The sequence below is a fragment of the Pyrus communis genome, chromosome 3 (assembly GCF_041283825.1).
Source record: "Pyrus communis isolate YQ-2024b chromosome 3, ASM4128382v1, whole genome shotgun sequence".
Lineage (NCBI taxonomy): Eukaryota > Viridiplantae > Streptophyta > Magnoliopsida > Rosales > Rosaceae > Pyrus > Pyrus communis.
Genome location: NC_142567.1, coordinates 380,140 through 395,202, shown reverse-complemented (window position 1 = coordinate 395,202; position 15,063 = coordinate 380,140). Strand labels below are relative to the sequence as shown.

The 15,063-nt window shown below is 38.6% G+C and overlaps 3 protein-coding genes across 4 annotated transcripts; 1 reads left to right on the top strand and 2 right to left on the bottom strand.

Annotated features, from left to right (window-relative positions):
- Positions 1 to 4,511: 4,511 nt before the first annotated feature.
- Positions 4,512 to 7,039, bottom strand: TBL6 (TRICHOME BIREFRINGENCE-LIKE 6). Of its 2 annotated transcripts, none has more exons than XM_088690450.1 (5): positions 6,076 to 7,019; positions 5,705 to 5,948; positions 5,431 to 5,621; positions 5,083 to 5,241; positions 4,512 to 5,005 (listed from the first exon to the last, which is right to left on the bottom strand). In XM_088690450.1, the coding sequence occupies exons 1-5, from the start codon at positions 6,816 to 6,818 to the stop codon at positions 4,714 to 4,716; spliced, it is 1,629 nt and encodes a 542-aa protein (XP_088546576.1). In that variant the 5' UTR covers positions 6,819 to 7,019; the 3' UTR covers positions 4,512 to 4,713. The 2 variants fall into 2 exon arrangements, with proteins under 2 accessions (XP_088546576.1, XP_068312084.2); XM_068455983.2 differs by having other exon boundaries at positions 4,564 to 5,005; positions 5,705 to 5,897; positions 6,076 to 7,039.
- An 819-nt stretch (positions 7,040 to 7,858) lies between these two features.
- On the bottom strand, positions 7,859 to 10,976 carry LOC137715184 (uncharacterized). Its single transcript, XM_068454420.2, has 2 exons — positions 10,429 to 10,976; positions 7,859 to 8,771 (listed from the first exon to the last, which is right to left on the bottom strand). The coding sequence occupies exons 1-2, from the start codon at positions 10,865 to 10,867 to the stop codon at positions 8,224 to 8,226; spliced, it is 987 nt and encodes a 328-aa protein (XP_068310521.2). The 5' UTR covers positions 10,868 to 10,976; the 3' UTR covers positions 7,859 to 8,223.
- Positions 10,977 to 13,450: 2,474 nt separating this feature from the next.
- On the top strand, positions 13,451 to 15,058 carry LOC137714098 (putative cytochrome c oxidase subunit 5C-3). The gene is made up of 2 exons (XM_068453387.2): positions 13,451 to 13,593; positions 14,545 to 15,058. The coding sequence occupies exon 2, from the start codon at positions 14,555 to 14,557 to the stop codon at positions 14,744 to 14,746; it is 192 nt and encodes a 63-aa protein (XP_068309488.2). The 5' UTR covers positions 13,451 to 13,593; positions 14,545 to 14,554; the 3' UTR covers positions 14,747 to 15,058.
- The last annotated feature ends 5 nt before the right edge of the window (positions 15,059 to 15,063 follow it).

Genomic DNA, 15,063 nt, shown 5'->3' with positions numbered 1-15,063 from the left:
TGAATAATTATATTGGGATACATAAATTGAAAAATAGAATGACATATAGATTAGAAAGTATTAGAACATATTGAAAACATAGGGAATCAGAATATAATGAGTGTTCATCGAAATATTTAACAAGTTTCTTACAATTTAACAAGTATTTAAAAAAATGAAAAATAAAAGTTATCTATTTTCTGTCTAAGTGAGAATGGCGACCCAAGTGGGTGCCTAGGGGGGTTGCTAGGTGGGTCTAGGCAGACGCTTAAGCAAGTCTAAGTGTCATTTCTTAATTTTTAAACGCATAAGTATTAATCGAAGTGTTAGCTAGCCGCCTAGCGCTGTTACATGTAAGAAGGGCTTGGGGTTTAGAGATAGCGTTGTAGGTAAGGTAAGGCAAGGTATAGGCAATAGCGGATGAGGTGCGAGTGTTGTTGCGTGCATCGGAATGTTGTGGCATGCATGAAATGGCTTCTTTTGGCGCCATTTCTCTTGACGTTGGTGAATAGTGGAAGGAACACGTCCGTCTGCATGTTGGACCATTTGTCCCATATGTGACCACTTGTTAATTAACCACAAACGACATAGAATATAATCCACACAAAATTAGAAAAGAAGAACTAAAAGACATAATTGTATAGTAATAAACAATTCGGAAGGAAGAATTAAAAGACATAATTGTACAGTTACAAACAACTCGGAGTAAATTTTTGTATGAAATTTATGTTTCTACTAGAATATGAGCATCGAACGCAAACCTAATTCGTAATTTATGTTCACTATTAGTATGTGAGCATCAAAAGCAAACCAAATTCGTTACAGAAGAAAGATGATCAATATTACCATCAAAGCAAGATCCTTTTTCCGATGTCAAAACAACTCTCAATATCCATAACCACGGCTCCACCGTTCACATAGGTTGAAAAATGAATTGAATTAGATTGAAATTTCTATCCCCGATGGAGTCGGTGTTTGTGTTGGGAATAATGTCAATATTCACCATGAGCTGTATGGATCATAACCCTTTTGTCTAATGTTTTATGGACAAAAACATTGAGCATGCAGGAATTTCGGAGTGATCTGGTGGCCCAAAGGAGCAACACAAACACCTAGTCTGTAGTTTAGTCAATTATTATTTTGTTTGTTGTTTTGTTTGATGGCCATTTCTATCCATGGGCACGTACGACATTTGGAATGTTCAACTCTGACAAAACTGAACGACAAGGGCATCTAAGGCGGAATTCAACTGCATCTAGATACGATTTGTCATTTGATTTGGAGAATAAACCCGTCAACATGTACTCCTAATTTTATCCTTCTCATACTAACTTTTTCGCATGCAATCAATATTTATTCTAGTGGAAATGCAGTAGAATTCCAAGTCAGATTTGTTCTCTGATCTTAAATTCGAGGCATGAAGCAAGTAAAAACACTGATGATTTTCTGGTTGAAAGCTTTAAAAGGACGTGCAATTTGAATGTGGTTAGGTGACTAAAATATCATTTTTTTCATAAATACTTGACACGTGTTAAAATGATAATACGAAGGAATCTCTTCATACATAGAGTATAGTAGTTAGAATAACTTTATTAAACAAGGGCAGTAAAAGCCCAAAACAACTTTTAGGCAAAAGTCCAGCCCAACTTAATATATGACAACTCAACGTTCTAAGACCTTGCTCAAGACATTTAGTATTACGATCTAGTAGTATTACTTTTCATTTGTAAGTGAGAGGTCTTAAATTCGATTCTCGTCAAAGACGAATTTGTATCACATTATTGCTAGCCAATTGTGAGGCTAAGTGACACATCCCGATCAAGATCAGGACATGCTGGCCGTCACGTGGAAGTGACGTAACCATGTGCACAATGCGGAAGCTAATAAAATAATAATATAAATAGTACGAATAAATAAAAACTAGCTTTACACAAAGTAATAACAAACAAGTGCGACACTAAGTTCAGAACATGAAAGCCTAATGCAGTCCAGGAGAAAACGACGCAACAAAAGCACACCCGAAGGTGGTCCTACACTGGTGGTGGTCTGTCAGATATGCCGGGGAAATCCTCAGGGAAGCCACCAAACATGCTAGCCAACTAGAACCTGGAGGGGCGCAAAACAAAAGCGTGAGTGGGCAAAAACAAAGCTTTTCGAAAATCATTTAATAAATAAGTTCTAACCCCTCGCCGTAAAACCTGTATACTTCCCAGAAAATAGCATATATATATATATATATATAAGTCATGCTCAGTACTATGCTATGCCAAAACCTCGAAGTAAAAATGCGAGTGCTCAGGTAATGTCACATCGATGTCATATAATCTGTCAGCCGGAGTCACCTAACGTGACCTGTACGGCTGAATCTAGAGCTCAAATCTCCATCTCACTAACTAGACCTGCACACGAGTCAGAACCACCTAAAGTGGTTTGTACGACAAGTCTGGGTGTAACATATATATACACTCAAGTGCTACGACCACGTGAAGGCTGGGCGAATAATCGCGGGTCACCTACAAGTCGGAACCACCTAGAGTGGTTTGTACGACAGGACTGTGCACCTAACTTGAATCCAAGCTAAGCGTGTGGTGCGGGAGGTGAACATCATGTGAAGGATTGTGCCCAACTCTGGGCGGGAGCACTAACACCGGGGGTGCAGGTTATGAGCTCTCTATGTATCTCAAATCACTACTGAATGTAAACATAAATCACAACTCACCTGGCACTTACCTGTGCGTCCGCAGCACCAAACACACACACACACACACACACATATATATATATATATATATATATATATACACAATTAACGATGCATAAACAACGGCAACTATAGGCATGGCATATAAACGAATAAACGTTCTAAATCAATTTCTGGGAAAAGTATAAGTATATAGGTATATACGGAAAACCAAAAGCCCACTCACTGGTATGTGGAAGGGTCGTAACCCCCCTGCCTCAATTGACCACGCTCGTCCTCGGGATAGGTATCACCTATATGCGAAACAACTATAAAAACATTAATTTTAAAGCACATAACCAACCTTAAGAAATAATTTCTCATACAATGCTCAAATGGGGTGTATGAATACACCAATGTGATCTACTCAACCTCAGGAACATCCCCAAATTTTTAGAAGAATTTTTCACCGCCGCACGCGCCGGCCAAGGCACGGCCACACGCGTAGGCACGTGCGTAGCACGCTGACGGCGTCAATTAACGCCGTCAGGAATATTCCGTTAACTTTAACGGATTCCGTCAACAGTGTTAGGAATATTCCGTCCAAACTGACGGAATATTCCGTCGTCTTCTCCGGCGAGGCTCCGGCGCCGGAAAATCGGGAAAACTTCAAATCGTCCTATCTTCTTCGTTTTTCAACCAAATTGAAGCTTACAACGAGGGGAACAAGATCATACCACTTTCAAGTGCTAAAATCCACGAAATCTCACCGGAAAAATACCCCCAACTCCGGCCAACCTCGAAACTCGCGATCCCGACGTCCAAAACCTTCAAACGAACCACCCAGAGCCTCCTAAGGACCTCACCAAGCTTCCTACAAGCTTGAAATTCCCAAAAACATAAGAATTTACGTATGCATGAACAGATCAAAAATTGGGTATCCCGAGTTTGACGTGAAAACGAAGGTATCCTTACTTGAAATGGGTATGGTTGAACTCCTACGGACCTCATGAGCATGGATAGGTACTTTGTTTCTTCGATCTGTGAAGATTACATGGGTTTTGGAGTGTGTCTGTACACATGGGTATGAAAATGGGAAGGGAAATGGCACGGGATAGGTGCAGGGATAGGGGGAAAGGGTGAGGGAAAATATGGGAGAGTGTGTGTAGTCCACAACCAGCCACACCAACTCAAAACAGCCACACAACGTAAAAATAACACTAGGGGCAAAATCGTCTTTTCACGCGTACATTTTAAAGTTTTAGGAACAGGCTGTCACACTAAGCCCACCCTTCTCTTCCTTAGTATAGATAATATCGTTTGTTCAAACAATAAACACCTTCTTAATCGAAAGGCAGCAAGATAAATCTACTATTTACTTAGGAGTAATGCTAGGTACACTAAATTTTAGACTAAATTTGCAAACTAAATAATACGTTAGCACCAAAAAATAAGGTAATGATATGGAGACTTAATTTGGTGGCTAAAATTCGTAAACTAAATAACATGGAAGTTAATGATTGGATTATTACTTAAAGTTGATAAATGCACTCATTTTTTTATCAACAACACAGCATTTAGTTTATAAAGTGTTATCTACAAATTTAGTCTACCTAGCATTACTTCAAAAAATAAGCACGTTAATCAACAATTAAGTAATAATCCAATCATTAATTTTTATGTCATTTAGTTTATAAAATTAATCTTCTTAACATTACCCTTTCCTTAGGGTTCCTCCTTCGCATTCAAAGGACCAAAAGGGCAAGTGTGAGACACAACGGAAGACAAAAAAATTAATAGCCCCTTTATGACAGAAGATGGAAACCAAAATTACAAGCTACCTAGTCAGCCATGCAGCAAAGTGAACAAATTTATAACATGTTTACTTTTCACACACGTCTCTCTTAACTTTTGATCGTCGGATCGAATGAATTGAAAGCTCAATGGCTAAAAATAACGAGTGTGTGGGAGGTAAAAATGAGTGTGAATAGCAATATCCTTGAAAGGAAGAATTATATACAAGTCAGATGAAACAAAAACCGGTTTAGCCTCAATTACTTCAGCAAATGAAGAAACAACAATTCATTCCAGGCATCAGGAATGCCAGGAAGACACCAATGACTGCAGTCTTGAATCCCCGACTTTCTAGAATTTCTTCCATATATAGACGGATGACCATCGATTCTGTATTCGGACAAGCCGGTTATGTTCAAGAATTTCACAGGAGTTCTCATCTGCTTTATGACCTCTTCTGCAATTGTATTCTTCTCAGAGTAAGAAGAGCTCGAGGTTTGGAGGGGTTGGGTTGCTTCCTTACAACTCCCACCCGAATTCCATTGACCTCCCCTGTTCAATGAGTTATAAATTTATCAGCTACTGACTTGCACAAGTTCAGCATTGCTGCAATATGAACACAAGCTAACCTGAAATGGGATGGTGCTGAACTTCGAAAAAAAACTTGGGTTTTGCGTGGATTGAAGTGTTTATCAACCCATGATCCCCAAGTCATCAAAGCTTTTCTGAAAGCCGCGGAAACATCAAGCTGCGGATGAATTTGGCCCGCTTCCTGGTAGTAATTAATCCTGTTACAAGCTTCAAACATCAGGTTTCCCATTCAAGATACTTATTAGATGTATCACTTGCATAGTGTAAACATGTCATTTTTCAGTTTTAACCCATCATCAGATTTCAAGACGAGTACAATCTCCCAACAACGAGCATGGTACCCTAGATCCTGAAAAGCTTGATAATAGTTCGGTAATGGAACTGACCCGGCTTTAGTTTTGTAATGGGTCCACCAATGAGCAGTGTTGAATACCAAAATATCAGCTCCTCTCCATCTAGATGATCCATGATCGATGGAATCAATTCGCAAGGTTTGCACCCTCTTCTGACCTACTCTTGCCTTGCCTTCATGAACCAAGAAATGGGACGCATAATATTCAACTGTGCACTTGTAATCCTATATAAAGAACACTACTTCAGAAACAAAACACACACTAATAACCTGCAAATTAAACACCAGAGAACAATTTGAAGAAATACCACAAATTTGAAACTGTAATTCCCCTTCTCTTTGGTTATTCTACGCCTATGCGTCTCATAGACCCTAGTTGGATCTCTTACAGCTGACATCAACATGCACATCATGGATTCCCATTGATTCCTATTGATTGAATCCCCCACGAAAACTAGTCTTTTCCCTCTCATCAGTTCCAGCATTTTCGTAGCATTCAACCTAGGGCACGTGCAAGCATACACTACTTCAACAATCATGAATGCAGTTTGTCTAACTACATTGTTGTGTCCAGGCCAAAATACCAAAGCTTAAACAATCAATTCATCGTATATTTCTCGGAAGAAAAAAAAAATTGCTTTACTTTCAAGTAAATTAAAGGATTGGAGATAGAAACTACCTTGGAATGTCACAATCTTGCGGTTGCCACCTCCACTTCATGTAGTCTTTATCTTTTCTCCCATTGCCCTGACAATTAAAACCTTCATCTATCAAAGGACAGGACACATTTGTGTACAGAGGATAGCTCTCATCATATACCCACCTCCCCCTTGTAAAATCACACCCTCTCACTCTCTTCTCTTCTACCACCCCATCACTTGAAATTTCAATCTTTTTCAGTGCAGCATTTTGCCCTCCAGTCCTATTCAATTCAGCATTTTGCCCTCCAGTCCTATTTAACTCAGCATTTTGCCCTCCAGTCCTCTTCAATTCAGCATTTTGCTCTTCAGTACTCTCAATCTTCAGAAACAGGATTGCCGGAGCACTTTTCCCCATCGATGTGAAGTTACCAATTAGCCCACCGCTTGCTCCCTCTTCGTGTTCTGCGACTTGGGATTCGTTCTTCTTCTTCTGCAAATCACCTGTAAGTGAAGCCCCAGAAAACCCAGATGCATTTTCCGGTTTACTCAAATGGGTACCTTCCAAGATGGAATCTTTCAGAGCATTTACTGAGAAATTTCCACTGAAACCGGTCATAGTCTGAATAGCTACGGACGGGAAGTGGGTTTCTGGGGGGTTTGAAGGGGTGGATTTAGTAACCCAGATGGTAAAGAAAGTGAGAAAGATTAGAGATGAAGAGATGGTGAAAGAAAACACCAGGAATCTGGTGGGTTTGAAAGAGAAACTTCTCTGCCTTTCCATAATTTCTGAATTTCTCAGTGGGACTGAGGAGTCAATGGGAGAGTGTTGGGAGATTTTTGGTAGATTTGGGATGTGGAAAAAGGAAGATAATTAGGAAATTAGTAAAGGACAATGCATGTGCAGACTCTGCAGAGAAGTTTGCAGATTTGAGAGCAAAGGAGCAGTTGCCAATCGGGAAAGTTGGGTGGTTAATTGTTAAAAAAATAGTTTATGAAATTGACAACATAACTACATTTCTACGTGTGAAATAACATGTATAGCCTCGTCTGATTTCTACATAACTACATTTCTACGTGTGAAATAACATATTATGTCTTTTTAACAAACATCATCATCTTTTAGTTAGGAGGAAGAATGATCGGTAGAAATGTCTAGAGCATATAGGTATAATTATTTTTCATCACTGCGTCATATTATATGCTTTGCAATCTACTCAATTTGTTTAATTTATAGAACACATATGAAAATGGAGAGTGATCAAGCTTCAGAAAGTAGCAAATCATAACACTTCCAGCTCATGTTAACAAGATGTCAAAATCAGAGCATTAGACTCTCATTTTCTGGTTGGAAAGTGATTTTTATACACCATTATTCTCTTGATTTCACCTTGTTGTAAATGTCATCGGAAAATCCGAAAATCGCCAATACATACACAATGCATACAGTCATCTCTCATAAGTCCATCTCGTATCCACGAGAAACTTTTCAATGTGTTGAGTACATGGCTCGTACATCAAATGTCATATTATAAGTAATTAGATATTTAAAGAAAAAAATTCAACCACTTGTACAGTGACACTTTATGTACCGAATCGTGTTCTGTATTTACAATAAATGCATATATGAATTGAATTGAGATTCCTGATAAGATTGTCCATTTCCTACCACGTGAGTCATGAGTAATGACAATGTTTTTTTGTTAGGATTAATAGCTGTATGGGTCGTAGCCCTTAATGGTTTTTGCACCAGAACATGTTGTCGTGCGTAGCAAAAGGAGGCGACGCTTTGTTTTCTACTTTGAAAAGGAAAAGAAAAAGAACTTTAAATACAGGCCCACTACAAGCCCAAACCTCTCATTTATAAACCAGGCCCGTTTATGTTCAACCCACGAGAAGAACAAGAGAAAGTAGGAAGCCCAATCCAAATAATAGGATCGTTTATGGTCGGAATAAAACAAACCAAAAGAGAGAAAGGGGGACAATGGAAGCTGGGAATCCCCCTCTCGGATGATTCGAAAGTTACAGAGGCTATTCATGGACGACGCATTACAGTCGAGTACACGCCTATCTGTTCAAAACGTAGAAATGTGGTTTACTGATATAGAAATCAAATTGAAACTCCGCAGACAACATCTAATCTACATATGAATACGATGGCGGTAGTGGAGTTGAGACGAGTCCAGCGTTCAGGCAGAAAATACTGCCTCAACGAGGGCATGCGTCTTCTTGGGGTATCCCATGCCAATCATGTGGCTGAGATACACCTTCCCGTCCTTCACGGTTGCTGCTGTGGCCAACCGATGCTTTGGTCCTGAGAATTTTCCCACAACGGAAGCTGTCTCCCACCCGTCAGAGCTCTCCACTAATCTACCAGAAGGGTTGCCGGCAACTACAACCTTGGTGGGAGATAGGAGCTCTAGACCATCCCCAAATGTTAACGGTCCTCCAGCTACCTCAATGAGCTTCACTTCCTCTCCCTTTGCGAGATCAATCTTCAACAATTTGCCACTGAAAGTGTGAATGACTATCAAGTAGCCATCTGGGTGGTAAACGATTCCGTTTAGGCCAACCAAGTTTTTGTACCACTCCTTTGCTTTGAAGAGAGGGTTTCTAATTGTAGAGACGAGCTTCCCGTCAGCTCCAACCTTCCAAATTTTACTGGCTGTGCAATCTGTCACATATGCATTACCTTCTGCATCAACTGCAACATCATCTGCGAATGATTTCTCATCACCTACATCGACAGAAAAAACGGAGAATGGGATGTAAATCATATCTATAGACTGTAATAACGATTTTAACAATAAACATTAATCCACACCAATCAAAGGATGCAAGAATGTGGCAAGATGGATCAAAAAATGCTTGAATAATTTCAAGCTTCAAGGGGTCTATATAGTAGTTTACTTCGTCCATATTTTTCAAATCTCGGAACATGACTAATAGGATGTTAGTAATAAACAAACTTGGCCGCGTTGTACTCAGTTTAGAGTCTTTATACTTCCAACTTAGTAGGTCAGCCATCCAAAGAGGACCTTAGAAGAAACTTTTCTATATCTTAGTCCAGTTTTCATCTTTGGGTGGTGTTAGATAGAGTCCGCTCACAAATATTTGACCTCCAGTCAAAAGTGAACAGCCACATTCAATAAATCGAATCTCTCTTGATTAGTCATTTAAGCACCAATTAGCGCTTGAGTAATTGACAGCTATACTACATTTGCGAACCACATTACCGACTACTTCTTGCGAGTGACGAGTCCATTGTGAATTCTACCGCTGATAGATATGTCTCATGTTGTGTGTGAGAGATGAGGTAACCAATATTTGTAGTAAAAATGGTACGAATAGTTTTAGTAGTGGTGCTTACAATTAGTGGAATAACAAAAGTACATAAATACACTTTGACTAATACTAACACGTAACAACCCCATGTCTCTCGTCTCTTTCAAGTAATGCGGTGCCTACGGCAATAACTCACCGATTCCTTGTTGTCTACCCATCTGTCTCTATCCTTACGTAACTTAGGATTTGTTTGGAAGAGCTTTTAAAATGACAAAAACCGCTTTTAGAGAAAATGTTTTTGAGTTCCGCAAGTACTTTTAAGTGCTTCTTAAAAGAAAACACTTCAAGTGCATGTCCAGAATTCCCTTGCATTTTTACCAAAGATTGGCTCCAAAAACATTTTCAACCATTTTAAAAACACTTCCAACGAGGCCTTAAATAACCCCCCACCCACGTCTACGATTGTTTAAAATAAAATAAAAATGATAACAGGTGGACCTGTCTATGTGTAAGATTCATTAGTTTGGTCAACAACTATTAGGCTCACTAGCACCAACCAAGATATTTAAAGAAGACAAACAAATAGCACACCAACCACTTCTATCGCAAAAATAAAAGCATACCATAACCAGATTTAATCAGAACTTACCAGACAACACCATAATAGTTATAGTTCAGAAATAAATCCTACTAATCAGATAGATAGGTTTAGCTACTTTTGTGGCAGCTACCTGAATTGAAGCAAATGTCCCCTGGTGGGTGGCATACCAAAACTCAAAAGGCGCGTATGGAAAAGCACTTGATCATAAGCGTTTTCACTAAAAGAGCTTATATTAGAAGCACATCGACCTTTTTTAATAAAAATACAAGTACCTCTCTGAAAACACACTTCCAAACATGCCCTAAAAAATCAGCAAACTTTTCAAGATTTTCAACTATATTTCCAAATTTTCAAGGCACAAATGCAAGCTTTGGTAGGTGAAATTTAATCCAGACCGTCCATTTACGTGGGGTTTACCCGCCATCAACTACAGAAAGCGGTAAAAATGAAAGTAAAACAAACGGGTAACGGGCCAGATCAAGATCAACGATCTAAAAGAGGAACTTACTTGGGCCGCTGAGTTGAGTGAGAAACACCCGTTCCCACGTGGACAAGTCGTAGGCCGCCAGCGCACTATATAAGTTGCCCTTGACGTCAGCAGTGGCGACGAGGAGGCGATTCCTGGGCCGGTCGATGACGAGTCCGAGCGAAGCATTTCCGGCCAAGTCAACGTGTTTGACCACGGGGACTTCCACCAGAACCGCATCGGAATCGTCGCTGGGCACCGTTACCTGGCCGATTCCGCCGTCTATGAAGGAGACAAGGAAGCGACGGTTGAGATCGTCCCACTTGGCGCACTCGCGGAACCAGCTGGTGCTGTGGTAGTGGTAGACGTGGGTGGCGGGTTTGGCGACCTCGAGGGAGATGAGGTAGGCGATGGGGACGGCGGAGAGGAGGAGGAAGAGGAGGAGGAATTTGGGGGAGCAGAGGGAGGAGCAGTAAGCCATGTTTGACGGCTGCTGGGGTTTTGGGGTGAAAGAGTGATGAGTGAGCGGGTCGCCTTGCGTTCCTTTTCAAATAAACAGAAGATGATGGAATGCAAGGGGTGAAAAGAACGAGGTGAGGGAAAGACGAGGTTTCGAGGGTTTACTCTTTACTCGAAACATTGTGGTCCCCACCGTGAACATTTTCTTTTTATCGAAACAATAATACATAGAAAATCATGAATACAGAAAATAATGTCTAAAAATGATTGGAAATGAGATCAAGAATTTGTTATGGTCAATCTATTTTTTTTGTTTTCCCGGTGTTTGCATCGGGAAGTCATAAATCGGGTAAAGAATAAGATCGAAATTAGCAAAGACATTTTACCGAATAAGGTGAGGATGTTCTTATTAAATGGGCATGTCTACAAATATTCTTACAATCAGTCTAACATCATGAAGGTTTAAGTAACAAACTACACACCACCAAGTTCTTTCGCTCGTGGCAAGAAAGAAAAATTGAAGGCATTAAATATATGATTACTTGTCAAATCATATCTCTAATACTTTCTTAAATTGAAGTCAACTCAAACAAGTAAGAATCTTTATCACATTCAATTAAAAATGTCATTATGATCATCCCGAGATATTACGTCATTATTAAAATCTTTGAGTTTATTCTTTCCTCACCTTCGTCAGTGGAAAGCCACAACGGGAATGACAAAATCCTACACCTAAACCGACCATCTCCCTATAAATACTCTATTTCCAACAAATTCTGTTAAGCTTTTGTTACGCTCTTAAGCTCCAAAAACTCACTTTATTTAGAAAAACTTACTTAGGCATTGGAGATTCATTAACCAAACTCCTTACCTCATGGGGTGAGGATGTGGGGTGGGGTGAGGCTTTTGGCCTTAGGCATTAGGAAACGCAAAGGTAGTCGAGAATGAAAGTAACTCTAATATTTAATATATTACTAAACACAAAGAATTTTCAATACCCGTCAACATATTTCAAATAAGCAAACATTTCTTAAAAGGGATACAAATCAAATTTCCTTTTGTGCCTTTTGAATTAATTGTATTACAATCACTTTTATATGTGTGCCATCATGTTGGTATTACTAACCATGAATGATTAGGTTAGGGGGAAAATACATAAAGAGGAAAACAAAAGCTCAAAGCGCAGTGTCCATATGTCGATATATAATCCAAAACAATAAAACAAATTAGAGAAATGTTAAAGAGATTCTTTCAAAGTGGAAATTTTCATAAATTCGGTATCACTTCATAATTTAAGTCAATTTCTATGTCAATATTATAAAGCATTATACCAAAAACATGAAGTTGTCCAATAGAGAATCTCACTTTTGAAGAATTCTCTTTAGCATTTCTCACTAAATTATTACAAATTACTAGAAGATTCTTTTTTTTTAGTACATTGATTTTTTTATACTAAGAGGAGCTCGGCTAAGCTATATAATGGGTAGCCTAATTTGGTAGCGAATTCGCCATCCATAATATTCAAACCTAAGGCATCTTATTTCTAAGTAAAAAAAAATATTATCAAATTAGTACTGAACGGCAAAATATTCTTCCTTTTAGTTTGTGTGGTTAAGACTTGAGGGAGTTGGACAAGTAGCTGCATGGCTGGTAGTGCTAACATATTAAAGTCTTGCCAGATTGTTCCCATTTTTAATCTTTTGAAGTGCCCGCCACTTACGACCATTGACTCAAATTTGGCATCTAATTTTCAAAATAATTCCAATTATTTATTTCAACGTGGGAAATGATGCAATTTTTATATTTCCAAATACAAATTCCAAATTTCACTCAATTTCTTCACCTACAACAAAACAAAATCACTGATTTTAAAAGATAGATCAATCAACATCGTTTGTATAAAGATGTTTCGAATTACAGATATTTGTGTTTATAATCAAAATCGTTCATATTATGAATTACTCTGTAAAAATTATCTCTGCAAAAAAATAAATTAAACCTTCTATAACCTGGCAACAAACAATTTTGATTAGGAATTCCTACTTATTTTTTAAGTAGCCAAGTATTGAGTATCCAGTGGGTTGAGCAAGCTGACTGAATTTTTGTGTTTGAGAGTTTTGGGCGGCTCAAATTGCTATTTGTACACAAACACAACTCCAACGACTCTAACTTGAACTCACTAGATAACTACAATAACGTAGTGTGGCTACATAATACTTAATGCTTCGAGTATTTTATTAGATTTGATTTCCATAGCTATTAGATCATCTATTTTCTATATCAACAAATTAATTTTTTGTATCATTCAATGGTACGTACTATCGAGAAAAAATACATATTATAATAATAATAAAAAAAATAAAAAAAACTGAATAGAATTACCGAGGTTCACTTTAATCGAAAATAAGTGGCCATCAAAAAAAAAAGAAAAAGGAGACTCAATGTAAAATACTAATACTTATTTTTAAAAGCTAAAAGCAGGGATAAAAAGGTAACTCCAGTATAACACACTGCATAGATTTTAAAGGGCCAGTCTCAAGGCTCAATAAAACGATAACCCACTCCAGCTAATTCGAATCTAAGCCCAAAGGGATAAGAAGCCCACAATCTCGGAAGAGCCTAGATTTTCTCCGCGAGGGAAGGGGAGGCTCAGAGGAGGCCGATCGGTTGAAAAGGATTGACCTTTACACGAAGCCCCAATTTCGAATTCGCAATCTCTCTCTCTCGTCGCAGCCTCTTCGTTCTCAGGTAAAAACCCTAACAAACATTTCGATCTCGCTTCTCTCTTTTATTTGATTCGTATTTGTTGGTTTGTGGAAATGATTTCTTATTCAAAGCAACTATTTGAATCCGGGTTATTGACGTTTCTAGTAGATTCGACTTCGATCACTAATTTTCATATTTTATTTTTCTGTTCGGTTAGTTGTTTAATTGTTCTGTAAATATGTGATAAATGATGGAAAAATTGGATCTTGGGATGAAGGGATTGGAGAAAATCAATATCTAAAAGTCTTTTCAATTTTATCCCGAAAGTATTCGGTGGGTTTAAAATTTCTAGGCATCCTATCGAAAGGTTCAATTTTTGGGCATAAAGTTTTTTTTTTTTTTTTTTGAAACAAGTGATATAATCTACACGGGGAAAGGATGGGCTTATCCTCGTAATGGACTAGCAATAATGTGGTTCAAACTCGCCTTTGGCTACAATCGAATAAGACCTCCAATTTTTGGGCATAAAGTTAGATGCCATGGTCCGATTGTGGTAACCTCGCAGGGATAAAAAATTTAGCATGCTTTTATAACTGTTATTCGATACATTCTCCTTTGCAGACAGCCTATTGATTACTTCACCTAAATCCTAGGCCTTTTGTTTTATTTTACGGTTTATTCTATTAGAGTATATGGAGTACCTAGATCCAAGGCCTCCTGTTTTGGGGTTCAGTCTGTTAGAGTATATAGAGTTAAGCCGAGCGTCACAGGATTAGTCTATATGTTTGTGAGGGTCAATGTCATATGAAGATGATGACATGTATCACAGATTAAACCATCTGATCACTGATCGGTGTATTGTTAGGATGCTGTTAGTGAGTCGGTTATGTTAGAGAGATATAATCCTCACTTGATTGTAATGTACAACCAACCTGAGATGATACAGAATCATATCTGTAAGAAATGGATAATATGACACTTTCCTAATTGCAGATCAAGCGAAATGGCGGGTCACAAGATTGCTCATGCCACATTGAAAGGTCCAAGTGTTGTCAAGGAGATATTGTATGGATCGGTGCTTGCTTTGGCTTGTGGAAGTCTGTGGAAAATGCATCACTGGAATGAGCAGAGGAAAGTGAGGGCGTTCTACGACTTGCTCGAGAAGGGTGAAATCAGTGTGGTCGTTGAAGAATAGATATTCGTAGTTCCGACCATGAATCCAACACCCAGTTAATCATTCTCCCTTTCCATTTAGTTTGGGTCATGAAATTATCGAGTTTATCGACAGTTGTGGATTAGAGTATTACTTCAAAAACCAAAGTATGTTACTGATATTTGCTTCCTTTTGATTGCATTTATGGTTGCTCTACCTCTGTTTTGTACAATTGAATCGAGCGTGATAAGTTTCATGAGGATGGTACGATTCTCTTGAGCATTTCCGTTGTCGGTCAAAGTACATTTTATTTTGAAATCAAAGTTATCCAACCAACGGCATTTCTTCATCGAATTATA

What these genes read in the sequence shown, in the direction of transcription:
- TBL6 (XM_088690450.1), bottom strand. Translation starts at nt 6,818, where the DNA reads ATGGAAAGGCAGAGAAGTTTCTCTTTCAAACCCACCAGATTCCTGGTG. An exon ending in CAAGATTGTGACATTCCAAG is followed by an intron (nt 5,949 to 6,075) that starts GTAGTTTCTATC and finishes CAATGTAGTTAG; the next exon opens with ACAAACTGCATTCATGATTG. An exon ending in ATTACAGTTTCAAATTTGTG is followed by an intron (nt 5,622 to 5,704) that starts GTATTTCTTCAA and finishes TTCTTTATATAG; the next exon opens with GATTACAAGTGCACAGTTGA.
- LOC137715184 (XM_068454420.2), bottom strand. Translation starts at nt 10,867, where the DNA reads ATGGCTTACTGCTCCTCCCTCTGCTCCCCCAAATTCCTCCTCCTCTTC. An exon ending in CACTCAACTCAGCGGCCCAA is followed by an intron (nt 8,772 to 10,428) that starts GTAAGTTCCTCT and finishes CTGTCGATGTAG; the next exon opens with GTGATGAGAAATCATTCGCA.
- LOC137714098 (XM_068453387.2), top strand. Translation starts at nt 14,555, where the DNA reads ATGGCGGGTCACAAGATTGCTCATGCCACATTGAAAGGTCCAAGTGTT.